Genomic DNA, 19,571 nt, shown 5'->3' with positions numbered 1-19,571 from the left:
TGGAGTAAAATAAAACAGGGAGGTGAGTAACAATTGCAGTTAATAAGTAACACAAACACAGTAACTAAACATAAAACAACAATTCATATTTGACCTCATGAAAGCATCAGTCAATGATTCATTGCCCCATTTTTCCTACCACAACTCTTCAAACACGAGCTGGACATCCCTGACTGCGTCTGCGTCCATGTGGTTGATCAACTCTTTACGGTAGCGCACCATGAACGGCACCGTGTTCTCCTCACTCAGCAGCGACACTATGTTTGAGCAAACCCACTGGTCGACGCAGGTCAGGGTGGACAGGACCTGTCGGGAAGGAGAGGCCTGAGTTAGAATACACAACACAACAAATTCAAATAGGAGACAGCGAGTTCCAGTTAGCGTGAAGATAAATCCTGACAAAAAACAAAGTAGGAAGGAGATTTAAAAGCAGCAATTGCTGTTTTTACAGTAAACCTATTAACATCACATCACATCACTTGACCTTTTTCTATGCGGCTTGGCCTTTCATCCACACATGCAAATAGGTCACTAAAAACTGAGCTTTGCGACGTCTTGAAAATAAAGCTTCACTGCTGGCATGTAAACAGGGGACATTTTTCATGGACTTTGATTTTTGTGTCGGCCAATAATTTGCATTGTATTATTACATGATAGAATACCTCTATCAAATCCCAGTTCATGTCAAGTTTGTCTCTCAGCGCTTGTAAGCCTGAGGTCTCTGAGGCCTTGGGCCGCCCCAGGCAGGCACTGCTGGTCTTCTGCTTCTTCTGGCACGGCTCATCAAATGTAAAATCCTCCACTTCCTCCTTCTTTGGTTGCAGCCAAGGTCGTGAAGAACCTTCACCAGCAGACGTGCCCACCCCTGGGGCTTCTGCCACAATAAATGACACCCTCTAAAAATGCAAGAGAGACAGCAAAACAGTGAAAGGACAACAACAAAAAAAAAAAAACAACATTGTGACTGGTGAGTGGGCCTGCAATCATCACAGGGGAACTGTTTGAAGCACATTCGGTTTTATGAAGAATACGATTCTTTGAAACCTTGTGGCATAATATATTTCATATATTTCATAATGTGCACAGGAGCCTGTGCACATTCTACTATCTGAGGTGTGCAGTGACTTTCAGCACTTGCAGGTGAGAGAGCGGATCAAAAAGTCAATGATAAGGCGGAAACAAAGATAAGAAAAATGTTTTTCGGGGGCATTAAAAACGATAACGATGATGTTCCGGTAATCAAGACACTTTATCACCATGCAACTAAGATGTCAATAGTAACCTGCAAAGCATGTATGAAGTAAAAGCAGTAGTAGAGCCACTTCACAGTAACTAAAGTCTTGATTCCTCTTTTTATGTCTACATAGTGAGCACAAAGGGTTTAACTCTGTATTATCGACTTCTGATGGGTTCATCACGAGTCATATTGCCGGCAGAATATTCATATATACATATATATATTTTTATATATATATATATATATATATACATATATACACATATATACATATACATATATACATATATATACACATATACACATATATACACATATATACACATATATACACAAATATATATATATATATATATATATATATATATATATATATATATATATATATATATATATATGTATATATATATATATATATATATATATATATATATATATATAATTTTTAAAAAAGTCAGCTCTCATACCTCTTCTTTCATTCTAATGCTTGGCACTCTGTCTTCAGCCGTCTTCCTCTTTGGACCATCCATTTTGTTCAATTCAGCTTCTCCAACCATGTCTTCTTTTATTTTTGCTCCACCTAAGCCAGAATCCTTCACAACTTCAGATGCTTGGGTCTTTCGACACGCTGCAGCTTTACGCGGCACCCTTGGCTTTGGTTCTCTTGGCACTTTTGGAGCTTTAGGTTGTCTTGGTTCTTTTGGTTCCCTTGGTTTTGCAGTTCTCTTGGCAGGTGCTTTCACCTTCCCAGCTGTTGACAGGTCTCCAACAAGCTTGGTGGGGGCTTTTTGTTTTGAATCTGGAGGTCTCCATTCCTCGGTATCCTCTTCACTGCTGGCTGTGTGGCTAAAGGACCTGAACAGGAAGAATGCACCCAATCAACCATTGGTAAGTCAACAATAACAACAACAAAAAGCAATTCACTCCATCACTAAACTATGTCAGTTCAGTTACCTTGCCTCAGAATTTACGCATTGTGATGATTTTTCAGAAAAATATAAAGTGAATTAATTCAGTAGTTTAAAGAACTTACATGTCACTGTCCGTGTGGTTGTAGTTTACAGCTTTGGCAGTTGCTGTTCGGGGTCTTCGCTGCATCTGTTTGACAAGATTCTCGATTAATAATAATAATAATAATAATAATAATAATAATAATAATAATAATAATACAAAATTTCATTTATACTACTTTGCATCAAACAAATGATCTCCAAATGCTTATCGAAAAGGAAGAAAAAACTATACACATAATCTAGCTAGCCTTTTTGCATTTTTTGCAAACGACCATTTCTTGCAACCTGTCCAAGCTAAAAGCTATGCTTTGTACAAAACAACACGTTTTTATTCTTCCCCACACGAACTGGGACAAGGCTGCATTCTTATTTCAACGAGCGGCCACGACAGGTTGCTGTTTTGGATGCTACTTTAGCTCGGCTGCTGTTTTAAATTTGCCGCTTCACACACACACGCACACTGCGTCGACGTTAGCATTAGCCTGCTAAATCTCACGGCAACCTTTGTCTACCGAGTGTGTGGTGACACATTATGCCAGTATTTCTTTCGGAGTGTCCTCACCTTGACAATTTCGTGGCATATATGACACTGGCTATTTCCGTCGTCGTAGGAACCGAATTTGTTGACACGGTAACGTAACAACTTGTTGCTGGCGGAAGGGGCTTCGCTTCCTGCAACACACCGATTTCAACCAATGGAAACAGGGAATTGAAACGGCGAAGAAGAGGAGTTTAGCCTCAACCTTTTTTATATACATATATATACTGCCCCTCCTGGACTGGCGTGTGTGTAGCACAATAACCGCCAAAATGGTTTGTAATTGCTGTGATTAGATACAAGTTAGTTGTATGAGCCGTTCCAAGTACTTTCGGTTCTTTTTTTTGAGTGTTTTAAAAAAAATAAAAAATCATCGAAGCGAATGTCAATATGTAAAATACATTTTTTAAAAAAACTAGATTTTGTTGCAGCGTAAGCAGTGACTATGCTGTACCAGGCTTTTGGTTTTGTCTCCACTTACAGCTGCAAATAATATCGTCGCTATCGCGAGGGTAGAATAAGGGTGTGTGTCAAGCTGTGAATAGAAATCTCATAAACCTCGCTCTGACAAAACGTTTTCCTGAGGTTTGCCTCTGGTAACAGATGACGCGTCAACACAGCGACCCAATCATCAATTCGCATGGGGGGTAAAAACAGCCCGGCAATCATTTGGTTCCCGGGAGTTTCCTGCCCCGGTGCGCAGATGATTTCGGTTCCTCAGGTGTATTGTCTGTCTCCCGTAAAGATAAAAGTCGCCTTCATTTCAGTCATTTTAATTGGTGGAGTTGTGTTCAACAGGAGCGAGGTATTCTTTGATTTTGTCGCAATCTTGATGTTGACAGCGATCTCTTTTCACTTTTTTTTTTAAAAGACTTTTGCAGGATGTTATGACCTTATCCTGTGAAAACATTTTATGTTTATAGGTTTTTTGAACATGGACGCCGAGTCTCAAAATGAGCCCCTCATGGCAGGGCCGCCAGTCAACATTGCATCTGCACAGAGGTAAACCTTCTCACATTTCTCTTAATTCTCTTAATTTGTTCTTCTCCTGTTGTTCCAACAACATATTTGGTGACTCTAACATTTGTTAACGTGATAGTTACCTCATTTGTAAGGACTCGATATGTTTTGGGAATCTATCGTCACCCTGTTAAAATAATGGCCTAAGTCGTTTTTTGACGAAAATTAGCTTTTGGCTTAAATCATCTCTTGATAATGCTGGCCAGCTCTTTTTGTGTTTTCCTACAAACTAGACCCAAAAAAGTGCATATATATATACATATATATATATTAATCGAAGTTTATGTAGTTTTTTTTGTTTTGTTTTTTTAATAAAATTAATTTTGCCTCCGAAAAGTTCCTGAATCTGTGTTTATCTGCATGGCAACAGCTGACGTCATTACCTACAGTTAACTTTGTGTTTAATGTTTTATTTCAGTTGTCCCTGTTCCTGATTATTCCTTTAGTAAAATCATTATTATTATTATTGTTATTGTTATTATTATTATTATTATTATTATTATTATTATTATTATTATTATTATTAGTTTATTTTCTCCTTTTCGTTTCATTTTACAACTGAATCTATCTACTGTCCCCTGCTCACATGTTGGCACGTATGTTTGTTTGGGTTTGTTTTTTTTAACTCCATTTCCTCCCTTTGCACTCCTCCGTGTACGTAATGTAGAAGTGGTTCCAGTCGTGCCTACAAGGTGGCAGGTGTGACCCTGCTGGCCTGCATCCTGATTGCTGGCCAGGCCATGGTCGCCTACTTCCTCCTCTCCCAGAAGGCTGAACTCAGATCCCTGGAGGAGCAGAGCGACAGCCTGAAGTCCGAGATCACCAGGGGGAGGATAAGCGGTGGAGGTATTTGAACTGAAGACAGTTGGCACGAGTTATACAATGTTTACAACAAGGACAGATACGAGTAAAGCAACCATAGCTGATGTTAGGAGCTTAGTTGGACACGAGACGTAAAATTGGGATATCACGGTGGCAACACTGAATGAAAATAATAACCCTGTCACTCACGCGCGCTCACACACTTTGGGCTTTTAATTCAAAATTTGCCTGTGTGAAAGTTTCAGACTCTTTCTGTTCATTGCTGTTGATGTTTGTGTTTTTGTTCCCCTGTTAAATGCGTGTTTGCTGGGTCCACCTGCAGCCGCCATGCCCAGCCGCACCCAAATGTCCATCAACGCCTTCCCTGAAATGGCCGACGTCTTGGTGGACAAGGTAATTTACCGCAGTGCAGCAGTTTCAGTCACCTCAGCATTGACCTTCTGTAGATCGCATAGCAAACACACATTCATGACGATATGAAGGTGAGGAACATCACTGCTGTTGTTTTTGTTTCCTGTGAGATCGATTGATGCTCATCACACTGGAGCAAAACAGTGAAACCCCTTTGTTCTGATCCCTCCACTTTTGTTTCACTACCTCATTTGCAGGACGGTTCCAGGAAAGCTGGCAAGACTGGTATGACTCAAACACATTTCCTCTTTTTGCCACCTCCCACTTGTACACCTGCACACAAGAACAAAGACGGAACCAAAGTGTGTCATCATTTTCTCTGGAATTTAGGATGGAATGATGCAAAAAAAAATAAATTAAAAAAACATGACGTCTTTGGATACATTGCGTCATGTGATGCTGCTCCTCGGTTTCCTGCGAGGATTCCACAAACTTTATCGTTATACCAGTTCACATTTACACGTTAGTGGTATGAAATCAGGACTCAGGTCCCGATGTAAGCATAAATAAATAGAAATGTTAAAAACAATTTTAAAAAAAAATGCAAGGTTAAAAAAAGCAAGTATTCACACAAGTAAGTGTATATACGGGTATGTATGAACAGTGTATACAGTATAAACAGTGCAGTATGGATACAATGAACAGTATATATAAATACATGCAGAGTGAAAGTCTTGCACTTGTCTTGTGGCCTTGCAGTCAGCCCTCCCACTGAGTGCCAGATGGAGGCCTGGGGCCTGAAGCCGATCAATGGTCCAGGGTTCCGCCCGCGCTGCGACCCCAGCGGCCTCTACTGGCCGCAGCAGTGCTTCCAGGGCGACTGCTGGTGTGTGAACCCTGCCACTGGGGAGCAGATCCCCGGCTCCATGTACACCAGCGACCCGGCCGGATGCGGCGCGGGTTCCGCGAGGGCTTTCGCCACCGGTAAGGCAATTTCAAAGTCATTGTGATGAGCCGATATTTGTGTTCTTTGTTTAAGTGAAATTGTCAGCACTAAGCAAAATGCATCTGCTTTGCAGATCCATCACTTTCTAAATGTAATTTCATTGCTGTTTCCGTATCTGCAGGGATGAGGAGTCAGGTGTTGGCTGTCCCAGAGACCAGCGACTGACACTGAGGCATCACAATTCTTCCATCAATTGTGTAAAAAAGTTTTTTTAAATGTTCATGCTTTTCAGTTTAATCTTAGTGACATTTAGTCAGAGCAGAAAATCTACTGTATGTATGGATTTACTTGGTATTTCATCGTTCTATTAAGACTAAAAGTGTTCTTCCTTTCTCTTTTTGTTTCTTGGAAATAGGGAGCGATGCACTTTCCGCCACATGGCAACAGCTGTTCCACATCAACCAATCATAATAACTGCATCTTTCTGCTTCGAAATCAACGAAACGTCTCTTTGGCTTAAAATCTTGATTTATCTCAAAACTTTACTTTTTGAAAGACTGGTACAACCAGCTGATATTTCCTGCTTGTTTTGCAAAAGATATTATTCACTCTGGGAGGGAGAGCCTGTTCCCAGTAGTGAATAGACAGCCAAGGGCAGGATTCATGGGATATTCTACTGAATGTGGCCAAATGGAACCTAATTATTGGTTCATTCATGTCATAGATCTTATTTTTGATAACGATATGCTGTAGACTCCAAGATGAAAAGAGAATTAGCCGATCACTGGGCTCATCTTGTTGGTTCTTTTATCTCAGGTACAGATTTTCAAGTTTTTCTTTATAAATAAAAACCTGAGACAAAAGAACCAACCAAATAACTGCAAAAAAATACAGAATGAACTCAATTCAGTTAACACTGGGTTTACTTGAACACTTGGCTACCAACATTTGGACGCAGTCAGTATCACAATAGTTCTGCACTGTTTGTTTTTTTCAAGCTTTATTTGGACAACTCAATAAATGTCGTTACAGACAAGTTTGTGTGGTTTTCTTTCACAAGATCACAACAGAACACTGAGAAGAGACGGTAATAATGGAAAAGAAGAAATAAAGAAGACGAGAAACTAAATCATAAAGCGCATGCAAAGCAAGAGGTACGTATGAAGTATGGATCGTCAAGAGGCACTGAGTGTTCCTAGGTTCAAGTAACCAAAAAAATACAGTACTCCATGATTAGATACACGCAATGCTGAGAACAAAAACCACAGAAAAGTAGAACAAAATATTCTGACTGTCTCTACCTTTGCAGCATAAAAAAACAACATTTCTGGCAAAGGGCTGCAAAGCAAAAGGAAAATTCAAACTAAAAAAAGATGGATGTTTATAACTGCGACTTTTTTTGGGGGGGGGAGTGTTTTCTGCCAATTCCATTTCTAATACACATGCCGCTGCCAGTGGAATCCATACTGACCTTTATCACTTTTACCTTATTTTACCTCTTCACAAGGGGAAACGCAAGCCATTTAAAATACAACCTATTTTGAAAAGGAACAAATTCAACGTTTAAAAATATTTTTCAAGACCACAAACAAAGTTATTAGGCGCTGGAAGACAAAATATTTTAATCCACTAAAGCCCAAAAACCTTGCCAGTGCAAAAGATTGTCTGGTTGCCAGCAGCAACACGGAGAGCAGGAGTCCCATCGGGACGGCTATTGCACACAACATGAGATGAGATGAAACTGCGTTCAGACTGGAGGAGACACTCTGCTTTGTCTCAACACTTTACATGTAATTCTCTGACACACAACTGTGTAACGAGAAGTGAAACTGAAAGTGAGCGTAAACCACAACCTTCCTTTTCAGATGTATTCCCTCTAGTTTTTGACACTTAGTGCATTGAATTTTTAAAGTCATTCCTGACAAAGAACAAATTCCACTTCTGGCAAATGATGTCAGTGTTTTTTCAACAACAACAAAAAACAAGTAATAATTCTAATTGGGAGATAGATTTTTGGAACAAGAAATTTGACAATTTAGTTTTTTTTTCTTATTTCACCAAACGAAAAGGAAACGGGAGAAAACTGAGCTGTAATCTTAGGAGGGGCTCCTGCTCCTGTAAAGACACAATACATTTTGTACAAAGGTGAGACAATTCCCACACACACACTCATAAAGTGCCAGTTAATCAATGCTGCTGTAATTACTTCCAACTCCTAGAGGTAGACGACAGCAACCCTCGCGTGAATGCTACTGTACGTGTATATTGATGGCACAAAATGAAAATACATTTCAAAAATCGACACATCACCAGAAAACAGTTCCCAGTTGTTAACTCGTGGGAAAAGTCAAGTCCAACATATTGTTTTCCTCTCTGAAATCTTTCCTGAGAAATAAATATCTTGCAGGCCTGTGAGCACTGGTTGGACTATTGATCAATATGTAAATCTCTCAGCAGGTATTGGTGTTTTCAAACCGGTTATGATTGATGTGTATCATCAGGTCGGCAAGATTCGGCTAGAAACAGTGGGAATTTACTCCAGTTTCACCCATTAACCAACTTGTAAAGCGAGCATTTTCGATAACTGCACGTGAAGGAGATGAGAGATGTGCAACCCTCCAATGATAGCAGTTTCTTTTTGTTAAAGCTTTAAAAACACACGTGTTCCCATGTAAAACTGTACCGGCACCACCACCACCTCCTCCTCCTCCTCCTCCTCCTCTGCTTCATTTGCTTCCTCCTCTCAGGTTGCGTACGTACTCCCTGACTGTGCTCTCAATGTTAGGAACCTTGTAGGTTTGCGCTGCGTAGATTCCCGTACACGCTCCGACCGCGACGCCCATCAGCGCTGAGGAGCGCAGCCTTGCCACGACGTAGCCCGCCAGGAAGCCCTTGAGGAAAGGAGAGGCCAAAAAACTGCCTCCCTAAAAGGCAAAGAGGGGCGGAGTTAGCGCTAGTTTTCTTTTCCGAGAGAGAGACGATACTTCTAGGATATATATATTTTTTTTTTTATTCCATTTATCAAATACAACTTCAAAAGCAGTCTCATCCATTTGGACTTTGCCTTAACACTTCACACGTTTCCATAGTGAGCAGGTGCCTTACTGGAGGGACCCCAGCCTGGATCTCATCCTCCACACGTCTCTGAATGTCCTCCAGCTGGTCCTTCAGCTCCACCAGGTCCCTCAGCTGGCTCAGGGGGTCCTGTGGAACCAAAGCAAAGTCACAACAAAATATGCGTTGTTTTTTTTTTTCCCCCCTGGTACAGTTACTGCTATTTAAAAGTAATTTAGAGTCATGTTATTCTTCAGGGTATATCATCATCGTCATCATCATCATCATCATCATCATCATAACTCGTGGTATTTCTAATTCATTACAAATGAATAACAACTCTGTGACTAAATTGCTTTTTTTAAAAACACACACACATTCACCCTTACAAAACCGTTTCATGAAAACAATTCGTTCCAGCGTGCATAGCATCAAATATGAGGCCCCGTAAACAACACTCACAAATAGCCGCAGTAATGTTTTCTATATCAGTGGGTTTATGACCGAGGAGGAAGAAACGTGAAGGTTTACTGGGTCAGATTTGTAACCTTTGTCTCTGAATCACACGTGAGCACTGAACTTTCACCGTCACAGTAAAAAAAACAAAAACAAAACCCAACTATCGCTAATGCGCGAGACAGTGGGAGTTAGTTCGGGTAGTTGCAAATGGCTGCATGTCAACGGCTCCCTGCGCTGATGGTTTTGGTTTTGGATTGTTTTTACAAGGGGGGGGGGAAACAACTCAAGTAACCAGCTGAAATGTCAAGAAGCCAACCCAGGTAGCTCTGGGCTGACAGGAGCGGAGACAACAAGCTAACCGCCACAGCTGAGAAACTCCTACACAACTTCTTCGGCAAACTACGGCGGGCGATGAAGTCATGAAGTTACTTTACATCGCCTGTTTATTCCACGACTCAAAACAGCATTTTAGGGCGTCACACTCGATGGAAATGGTTGACAAAGTTGACACCGACCTTGTCGTTGGCCATAGTTGAGAGTGTTTCAGTAATTACAAGCCGCTGCCTCCTCCTCCGCCGCCTCCGTCTTCTTCTTCTCCCTCTTCCTCTCAGTTCTTTGCAGAATAGGAACCACACCGCCCTCTAGTGGTCAATATTAAAGCAACACTCGCTATCTACTGCAGGCAGGTCGCGAATATTAATACAAAATTATTGTTCGCGGGGGGAAATACAGGAAGTTATAAGATAAATACAACATTTCAGCGTATTCATAAGACATCCATGATAAAAAAAAAAAAAATACATGACAGACTTTCAACATGTTAGACGTTGAAAACAGTTCAAACAGTAGCAGGATTTCAATTTACGTCTTAAAAACATTCATAACACTATACCGCTACTGGCTGAAACCATAGCAGTCACATTTTTTTCAAATACACACACTAAATTACAAGCACATATTTTCAAATCTTCACTATTCAACCGTGTTCTATTGATGTGTTTGCTACGTGAGAGTGAGCTGAGGAGAGTAAACCCCTCTGAACAGACTGCTCTGCTTGGTGGTGCACAGCCAGTGAGCACCGAGACGCAGCAGGGCCTCTACTGGCAGGATGAGCGGTGAGTTTGTACAGCGGAGCATCACCGCAGCCAGATAGAAAAACAGGTTGTTATGATAGGATGGTAAGACATGCACTTCATCCTTGAATTATATACAAATATTAAATAATAATAATAATAATAATCAGGGGCCATCTTGAGGCATTTTTCTGTCCAAATGAATGGTGTTAAGTGTTATTTTCAGCCCGGCTGTCAAAGTCAGAGGAGCAAAGTGACAGCAGGATGAGAGATGGGGAAGTTGGGGAGGAAGCAGACATTAATGGGGAAGGAATCAGTAGTCTGGGATGGAGCTTAAGAGGAAAGGCGCAGACGGACACAGACGGAGAAAAGTTCTCCATGTTTCAGACTAATTGTAAAAGATTAATCTTGCCAAAGCATAAATGAACTCTCTCCTGCAGCACTGACTCTGGAGGGCCAGAAAGGATTTAATCCTCACAGGCGGCAGGACAGAGAGTCCATTAACCTTTTCCTTATTCAGGAGCAAAGTATTAAACGCTTTGCTCCAAGTGGATTCAAACAGCGGTGTGCCTCTGCTGTTGCAAAGAGATAAAAACAGGGCTCACACTCTACCTGGACAGCAGCTGCGAGCGACTATGGAGGTAAGGTGTCTCTGATCTTCTTATTGATTTTGGCTGCAGCGTAACTGGCTGACTAATGGTTGGATGCCACTGTAAAGTGAAGGTCATGGAAGCACCCGGTGCAGTCAGCACAGTGATGTGCATTTATAAAGCACATCACTGTGTGTGCTTTATACAGTGATGTGCAATTATTGAAAACTGACATTTTTAACATTGCAAAAAAAAAAAGGGGGGGGGGGGAGATTGAACTGAGAATGTAAAGTGATGAAGTGTTCATAGTCACTAGTGAACTAAACACCCAGAATGGCTGTTAGACTCTGGGCCTGGCAGTTCATCTCTTTTGCAGGAGGCTTTTCGGGAGGGAAAGTGCTGAAAAATCTGTGCAGCCATCGCAGAGTCGTCCCCTTCCTAAACACGGAAGCACCGACTGACTTGTTGGGAGGATTTTTTTTTAAAGAGGAAGAGGAGGGGAAATGGTAGCTGGGCTCTGGAAACAGAGAAATATGAGCGTAAGGAGCTTTACAGATGGATTTGATATCCAGAGAGTCAGACATGTAGCAGGACTGTGGCTCCGCTGTCTTAAAAAAAAACTATTGATCACTCTCATCACAAAGTGGGCCACTGAGTGACAGCCTCACAACTCTGCTCTCTTTAACCTCCTGTCCGGGTGAGCTCCCTGCACTGCAACACGTTGGCCACCCGGTGGCCAGGGGTCGCACGACTCTCATCGCATTTAACTGTTGAATCCACCTTGCAGTTATATTCTGTCTTGCACTGTTGCGCTGTTTTTGCCGCTGGTTGAAGACGCCAGGGCGGTCCAGGACATGCGAGGGGATTCAGCTGGCGGCTCCCTGGGTGATTCAGCGCACACGCTGTTGTCGGAGCGTCCAATCAAGAGGAAACAGCACAAGTCTGACGGAAGAATTGTTTCCGCCAAGGCGCAAAAGCCGAAAGCCTCCTAATGTGTCCCGGTGTTTCCTGTGGATTAAGTTGGCTCGTGTTCAGCGAGGTCTTCCTATTAATCTCCCGTGTTCAGTATTCAGGCAGCGTCTCCGCTCGTGGCTGCTGACGGAGAGCACTCTGCCGGACTGCATGGCGACGCTAAATCAGAGCAACTGGATTCTGTTTTTGTGACATTTTAGCCGGCTCACAGAATCCTAACGTTGAGTTCTGCTGGGATGTTAATCTGTAACAGTCAATAGGAATGTAGATACTTGAATGTCGTCGAGGCCACTGGCAGCTGGAACCTGACTGGAACTGCGTGTTATTGCCGTTTCACTCTTTTTCCAGCAGGACAATCAACTCCTGCAGGCAGAGCTGAGGCTGCTTCCAATCAGGACGCCATGAATGGCAGGGAAAAAAAAAAAAAGGGGGGGGGGGCAAAGAAAAACTTTATTCATTTGCACTCCAATTATTCTGAGCATGTCGCAGACCGGACGTCTCTTTGTTGGTGCTCTGGGCCTGAAGTGTTGTGCACGGACAGCAATAGTTGAGCTGAGACTCGATATGTGCAATTAAAATGGATTTCCATTCAACCACCAAAAGTTTAGGTGTGCTGGCATTTTGCCACTAATGAGCTCAGCATTTATATGTGTGTGTGTGTGTGTGTGTGCGTGTGTGTGTGTGTGTGTGTGTGTGTGGTCAAATTGCACAGAGGCTTTCTGCATGACAGTTATCAGCCAATTAGAGTTTTTTTTTAAGCTCTGTTGCCTCCATGGCAAGCCAAGGTGTGGAACTAAAGCCAATGCAGCCTCACTGCACCAGTCTGCTGCAATGTGCCACAGTGTGTTTGTGTGTGTCTGTGTGTGTGTCTCCGTTTGTGTGTTTATGCACAGGCAGATAAAAATCAACACCTTCATCTTGTTGGAAAAGAGAAATGTAGAAATCTTTAGGTGAGTTTTCCGTCTGACTCTTGAAGTCACTCGCCAGACACTGTGTGAGCCGCAGACATGAGAATGAAAAAGGGAACCGAGGACGGAACCACTTGGGCGTGTCCGTCTTTTCTCGCGGCTCCACCGGCGTCTGTTTGACTCGGGTGCCTTTCCCTCCTCGGTGACGGAACATCGGCACGGCACTGGCATCAGGACAGCTGTTTCTCCCCCTCCTTCTCTCAACCCCTCCCCTCCGCTCTCTCTCACTCCTCCTCCTCCTCCTCCTCACACCGGAGACGCCTGTGGGAGTCCTGGTCAGACACGTTGTCTCTGTGTGCCTGGACTGCCGTCCTCCAGTTCCAGCCCTGCTGAGGACGTACTGAGGACCCCATCAGAGGAGAAGGAGGAGCAGGAGGAGGAGGTGGAGGAGGAGGAGGAGGAGGAGGAGGTTTCTCTCGCTCTGCAGTCTGATGGACGCTTGCCAGTCAAGGTGAAGACAGGCATGCTCCTGAAGGAGCAGGTGGATGGGGGCGAGGGGGGTCTCTTTCACTATTGGATAACTGGAGGTAGGGGAGATGTTTGAAAGCCGATATTTCTTCTAGATTTCGATTGAAGTTATTGATGGGGGAACATGTAGGGAAGAGCGTCCTCGGAAGACTGAGAGTCCCTCGGCCAGCGATGGAGGATCAACAAGTGAAGTGATCGCGGACTGACGGAGCTCTGCGTCCCCTCGTCAAAGCCAACTTGCTTGCATGGATCTACGTGGGGTCCGCGGGACCCTGGGAGGTCAGGAGCTGAGGGGTCTGGGGCCGGGCTTCGGGATCCAAGCCGGCGGGGCGCCGCTCAGCTCCGTCATCTCGGCCGTCCAGCAGCAGGACTACTTGGCCAGCGTCTGGCTGCGCAGGCGGGACAGACTGGAGAATGTAAGTTGTTTTCCCCACCAGTTTAATGTTCAGGAAATGCTGCAGGTGTCAGACTGGTCATTCCTGAGAGCACCAGATGTGCTGCAGCAGTAGGTCTCGCAAGGTTTGGACATCATTCCGAACTGGACGTTCGTCTGTGTGAAAAATGAAAGTTGATGATTGATCTGATGGTGCCGCTGGGTTTATGGTGTGTGTTTCAGAAAAGCTGAAGCTAATTGATCTGCTAATTGTGCAGAATTAGCGGATCAACTGACTGGCTGCACACCTCTGCTGATCCAATACACTGCATGTCAATTACTGGCCAAATCCACCAATTTTAAAGGATCAAGAACGTTTGCAATGATATGATTAATCTGTTGATCAGATATGATTAATCTGTTAGCAAGATGGCCTGAGAGAGAAAAGCTCTTATGAATCTCACGTGACATTTGTTCATTAACTTAGTCAAGTTTAGCCTGGCAAAGTGAATTTTACACACGCAGACACATGATCATATGAGCTCAGGAATAAGCGGGTTTTGAAAATGAATGGATGGATGGATGGACGGACGGACGGATGGATGGATGGGTTTCTCTCAGTAATATTATTTGATAAATGTGGTTTGTTGCTGGTGGTGCAGTTGTTTGTTGTGTCTCAGTCTAAACTGTTCTGGGGAACTTCAGTTTATCGCTGGCTGCAGAGGGAAGGATGAAAGACTGTGTTCTCCGTGGCATTTTCTCTCTTGGGCCTCTGTGATGCTTATCAGTCGCTCTCTCTCTTGATGGGGTGGGCCTGTTTGCAGGTAAACACCATCAGCAACTCCCAAAAAGAGCTGCAGGTGATGAGATTTAGCGTGTGGGACCAGAACAGAGGAGATGTGTCTTGAATATTTGATGCTGGAAGGGAACAGTGCCACATCCAGAGAGCTGCCTTCTTAGCACCGCCTGCATAACCCACTAGGATGATGAATCAGCCTGTTCTCATCCTGTAGCCTTACACACACACACACACACACACACACACACACACACACACACACACACACACACACACACGCTTTGAATATGTTTTTGCAAACCTCAGGCCACACATCTATTTTTCAGACAAGCCCACAGCTCGACTTTCATACAGATGATAGAACCCAACACACCAAACACAACCCAGTACAGGAAAATGCGGCCAGAAATCATGTTTGTTATTCTCCTCTGAGTTGCATTCCAGTCACATCTCATGTTTCGGCCACTTTCAATCATAACTTGGCGCCTCAAACGAAGAAGGGAGTGACTTATAAAGTTGGCAGCCGCACCGTGGCTGCGATGGGCTCGAGTCACGACTCCTCAGCCGGCCAATACCGCGAGGAGCAACTTTTAACCCGTGGGTTGTGCTTTGAAAACACCGGGGTCTGAAAATATTAGGAACAGTCCCCAAAGTTGCTGACTCACATGTCAGGATATGAGGAAAGTGTGAATTATTAAGAAATCACTCAATAAAGCGTGACGCTGAGATCAGCCGGGAAGAATGCAACAAGCAGCAGCAGCAGCTCTGACCAGGAAGAAAAGATGAAAATATATATATACAGTGTATGTGTATATATACAGTGTATATATGTGTATTAAAATGCTGCTGCCAGAGGTGAAGATGCTCTGCTACGTGCTGTGCTCTGCGTGGCCCTGGACAACTCCAGCTTCACTGATGCGAGCTGGAGTGTCTCTGCCTTTGTGTGTTTCTCTGTTCTATAGAGGACACACACTCTGAAGCCAGCAGGGCTAAACCTGGGGAGAAGGTCAGCCCCATAGTTCTGGGGTTGTTTTCTTTATGAAGCAATTTTTTTTGAGAGGATGAATCCACCGGGTGGTTTGGCAGCAGGCGCAAGCCTGCAGGGAGCCGTGGGCAGGAGCTGTTTGGGTTGTTGTTTTTAAGCCTCTGCTGCTCATTTTAGATGGTGAAAGCATTTAAAGAAAGAGGGAGGCCACCTTTACCTAATGGCTGCTAGTGTACCTGAGTCAACTGGCAGGCTAAGTTAGTTATCGGCGACCAAGCAACAGCTGCTCTCTGACCCCGTTGAACTAATGTGACCATAAAGTGATTAACCTGCCAAACGACTGACTGATGGAGGAGCAGCTGCACAGTGAGTGCAACACAGCAGCCAGCGGCAGTGAAAGTCCACCTTCCTTAGTTCACGTGGTGAAGCCAAGATGAACGGCTGCCTGCTCTCTAAACTCTCAGCCATGCTGGTTGATTCATTACCTGCTTCCCGTTGCTTTAACTGCAGTTTAATTGAATCTTGCGAGACGTCTGGCTAATAATAACGAATGCATCTTAGTCAGCTTCGACACCAACGCACACAAACAACAGTCTGCTTTATACCTCGGTATCCTGCAGCCAGCGGTGAATGGTCAACGCTTGGCTTTAGCACACTGCACTGATGTGACAATAATGAATCAGCACTTCTCCCTCTGTTGGGACACTGACTGGAAAGCAAAGCCAGGCCACTGCAGACGCTCACAGTGGCGCTTCATCCCCGATGCTTGGCCAGGGGTCGGAGGCTCTGGAATGGAGCAGCTTTTTCCACCCTGATTGCTTTTTCAATTTCATGGCGCCCTGTGCTGGCGGGAGCTCAGGCCCTGGTGGCTGCCGTGGTCAAACTGTCTCAGAAGTGTCGGGCACAAACTGTGAGAAGTGGAGTTTATTCTCGCTGTTGGATGGGGAGGCGGGGGAGTTATGACACAAGTTTATGATTTTTATATTGCTGAAGCGGCCCATAAATACATTAATGAAAGTGTATACTCACAGTACAATAAAAGGAATTTGGTTTTTCTACCCTTACAACGATTCTGATATGTATATATGTATATCAACAGAGCAAGGGTCTTGTGAGCTGCCAGCTTGGGCAGCACGGCATCGGTCCGACATCCCAACAGTCCAACAAACTGCCCATTGGTCCGACCTGCTCGCAGGCCACCGTAGTTTCCCTGCAAGCTCGGGAGAGGGAGGGTACAGAGTCCCTCAAGGGACGTCATCGAAAGAGCAGCGCAATCTAAAATGTAACCACTTGATGTCGCTGTTTCTTCTGGAAAAATCTCCAAACATTCCTTCTGGATGTGCTGACAACTACTGCAGGAGAATCTAATATATAATAGTATTTTCCTCCAGGCGGGTCAAAGCTGCCGTCTCCATGTTTAGTCCACGTGCAAAGCTCCTCTGACTTTCTTTAAAAAAAAAAAAGTTTCAGCCTTTACGAAAGCTTTCATTTTTAATTGGAGCACTTGACAGTGGATCAGCGGGAGGCGCCGCTCTCCTCCGGCTTCACGCTGCGGCCGCTGGCACAAACTCAAGCAGAAAGCCACGTTTGCATTCTGCCACTTTGTAGTTTGCTCTGATCTGTGAGCGAGATGCTCCACTGCTCCATTTGCTTGGCTTCAACATGACAAGTGCAAGCATCCTGTCAAGCAGACATACTGGAAAGGGATTTTTTTTTTTTTTTTTCCACCTTCGAAAAGCGAGAATGTCTCATCAAGAGTGTTGTCTGTGTGTATGTTGAAAGATAATGAAATAGGCTGAAAGTTCTGCAAAGTCTGAAAGGTCCAGTGTGTGAAATTGGCCTGATAATATTGGTAAAAGCTTCACATGCTGGCAATAAATATTTCATTAAAAAAAAAAATGGATACTTACAATATAATAAAAGTAATTTGGTTTTCCTCCCCATGGAATGATTCTCATATATACTGTGTATTCAAGAATATACATGGAACACGGGTGTTGCTCCCAGTTAGCTGCCTGCAGTAGTTACACCGTCAATATCTAAGGAAGCCTGCTGTGGACAATCCAGCTGCCTGACGGCTCGTTTCAGCTCGTAACGTCTTAAATAAACCAGTGACGAAGAAGAGTGTTTGTGTGTGCAGGCCACCGTAGCTCACTGGCAAGCTCTGGAGAGGGAGTGTGAGTAGAGGAGCACTGCAATCTAAACTTTAAGCACTTGATGTCGCTGTTTCTCCGGAAAATCTCAAGATATTACACGCTTCACCTTGAAGCCACCTTTTGGGAACTCCTTTGACTGGATGTCAGTCACCATACCTGAAACAAGGAAGTTGTGTTAAAGTGCAGTAAGCGGTGAGCTGGTGTGTCTTTGCAGTCAACGATTCATATGGAAGACGGATTGAAACCTGGATGAATGATCTCTGGGTCTTGTTTTACCTCGGAGCTTTTGCAGCAGCGATCAGATGTCTCTCTTCTCTGCTGGTGCATTCTAATTTAGTTCACCCCTCAGTCCTCACTGTAGGGCCCTTAACTTGTAGGAGAAACAGACAGGTTTTACAATTAGCCCTTAATGTCTGTACTGGGTGGCATTTAGCGCAGGCACGGGCCCGAGGAGTTTTCAATAAAGCTGATGACGAGTGCCCTCGCAGAGCGCCAGGAATATCTTCCAGAGCGCTCCGAGGAATCTCATCATGCTTTATTACTGGGCTCTCTGTGTTTGCTGTGTATCTGCTCGGCTTGTTTGTGCTTACAGTATAATGAGTCGTGAAATGAGACTCTGCGCTCCCAGCCATCGCATCAGGGAGTCGCTTTGATTCAAAATTGCCTGCGGTCCACAGAGAGCTCAGTTTGTTTGTTTGTTTTCCAAAATTCATCCTCTCGTCTCGTTTGACTGCAAGGTGTCTCCAAACAAATGAATCCTTGTTAATAAAAAACAGTTTGGAACTCCATTAGATGATCAGTCGTTAAAGTGGAATTAGCTCTGGGTTAAGGCAACGCTTACGTCTGAGACAAATCCAGAAACAATTTCTCCCTGTGTGTATTTATGGCTGAACAAAATCAAGTATGTGGGGGGAATATTGTGTGACCACGTTAGTGTTCTGTACCCAGGATGTTGCAGTGAAAGGATTTAAAGCATCTGGTTTGTCTGAGCTAACATATGGCCGAGACTGACGTTAGTGCTGATTGGTTGATTTCATCAGACAGCTGGCTGTCGCTCTCTAACAGCACATCCCATAGGAGGATCTCTGTGTTCGTTTCCTGCGTCACTGTAATACAATGTTAATAGACTGACTTGGGCAAAGAGTTTGATCAAATAATAGTGCACATGGTTTTTCTCCACATGTGAAAAAATCCTTCAGTCTCAGATTAAAATGAAAAACGGGCAAAGAGTTGCATTGGAAAATACTGCATCATAAATGACTTCCTAATAGAACAGAGTCAAGAGTACTTCACAAGAGTAACCAGGAGGGGGCAGCAGTGTGACACCTGATTAGGGCTGCACCTGACAGCAAGAGAACGCTGCAGCTGGAACCTGACACACACACACACACACACACACACACACACACACACACACACACACACACACACACACACACACACACACACACACTGCAGTGTCAAAACACTAGCTGTTTATTGATGTGAGCGGCCGCCAAGTCAGCAGTAAACTTGAAATGAGTCCAATCAAATAAAGAAGCCACCACAGCGCATGGGACTGAGTTACTGCACCGGTGCTGCCTGTCATAATAATGAGAGCAGACCAGGAGGAGACAAACCTACATGCCTACAGTCAAACACAACATGGTTTACTCTCAAAATAATTCCCTTATCTGCCTCTGAGTTGTTATTTTTTTTATCTTAATTGAAGTATTGTGTGGCTTAGAATGTAATTGTGTGAGTAACA

At 43.9% G+C, this 19,571-nt stretch overlaps 4 protein-coding genes across 4 annotated transcripts in view; 2 read left to right on the top strand and 2 right to left on the bottom strand.

The window, feature by feature from the left end:
• srbd1 (S1 RNA binding domain 1) overlaps positions 1-3,104 on the bottom strand; it is a 42,903-nt gene extending 39,799 nt beyond the window's left edge. Inside the window, exons 1-5 of the mRNA XM_076046147.1 lie at positions 2,813-3,104; positions 2,271-2,335; positions 1,705-2,092; positions 663-896; positions 140-306 (exon numbers count right to left, since the gene is read on the bottom strand). Coding sequence (XP_075902262.1) covers positions 140-306; positions 663-896; positions 1,705-2,092; positions 2,271-2,335 — 854 coding nt within the window. The 5' untranslated portion in view covers positions 2,813-3,104. The remainder of the gene's footprint in view (positions 1-139; positions 307-662; positions 897-1,704; positions 2,093-2,270; positions 2,336-2,812) is intronic.
• Positions 3,105-3,450: 346 nt separating this feature from the next.
• Positions 3,451-6,961, top strand: LOC142901498 (H-2 class II histocompatibility antigen gamma chain-like). The gene is made up of 8 exons (XM_076046034.1): positions 3,451-3,593; positions 3,712-3,790; positions 4,476-4,654; positions 4,953-5,023; positions 5,239-5,266; positions 5,741-5,965; positions 6,109-6,184; positions 6,343-6,961. Exons 2-7 carry the CDS (start codon positions 3,723-3,725, stop codon positions 6,150-6,152), a joined length of 615 nt encoding a protein of 204 aa, XP_075902149.1. The 5' UTR covers positions 3,451-3,593; positions 3,712-3,722; the 3' UTR covers positions 6,153-6,184; positions 6,343-6,961.
• On the bottom strand, positions 6,911-10,094 carry LOC142901499 (SLC35A4 upstream open reading frame protein-like). The gene is made up of 3 exons (XM_076046035.1): positions 9,956-10,094; positions 9,033-9,131; positions 6,911-8,851 (listed from the first exon to the last, which is right to left on the bottom strand). Exons 1-3 carry the CDS (start codon positions 9,968-9,970, stop codon positions 8,654-8,656), a joined length of 312 nt encoding a protein of 103 aa, XP_075902150.1. The 5' UTR covers positions 9,971-10,094; the 3' UTR covers positions 6,911-8,653.
• Positions 10,095-13,653: 3,559 nt separating this feature from the next.
• The window catches only part of LOC142901529 (inactive phospholipase D5-like), a 35,549-nt gene continuing 29,631 nt past the window's right edge, over positions 13,654-19,571 (top strand). The window contains exon 1 of the mRNA XM_076046075.1: positions 13,654-13,927. Within this exon, the coding sequence (XP_075902190.1) occupies positions 13,757-13,927 (171 nt within the window). The 5' untranslated portion in view covers positions 13,654-13,756. The remainder of the gene's footprint in view (positions 13,928-19,571) is intronic.

This window comes from Nelusetta ayraudi, unplaced genomic scaffold, assembly GCF_046127955.1.
Source record: "Nelusetta ayraudi isolate G7.1 ecotype Tasmania unplaced genomic scaffold, CSIRO-AGI_Nayr_v1 ptg000089l, whole genome shotgun sequence".
Taxonomy (NCBI): domain Eukaryota; kingdom Metazoa; phylum Chordata; class Actinopteri; order Tetraodontiformes; family Monacanthidae; genus Nelusetta; species Nelusetta ayraudi.
This window is presented reverse-complemented; position numbering and strand designations above follow the sequence as displayed.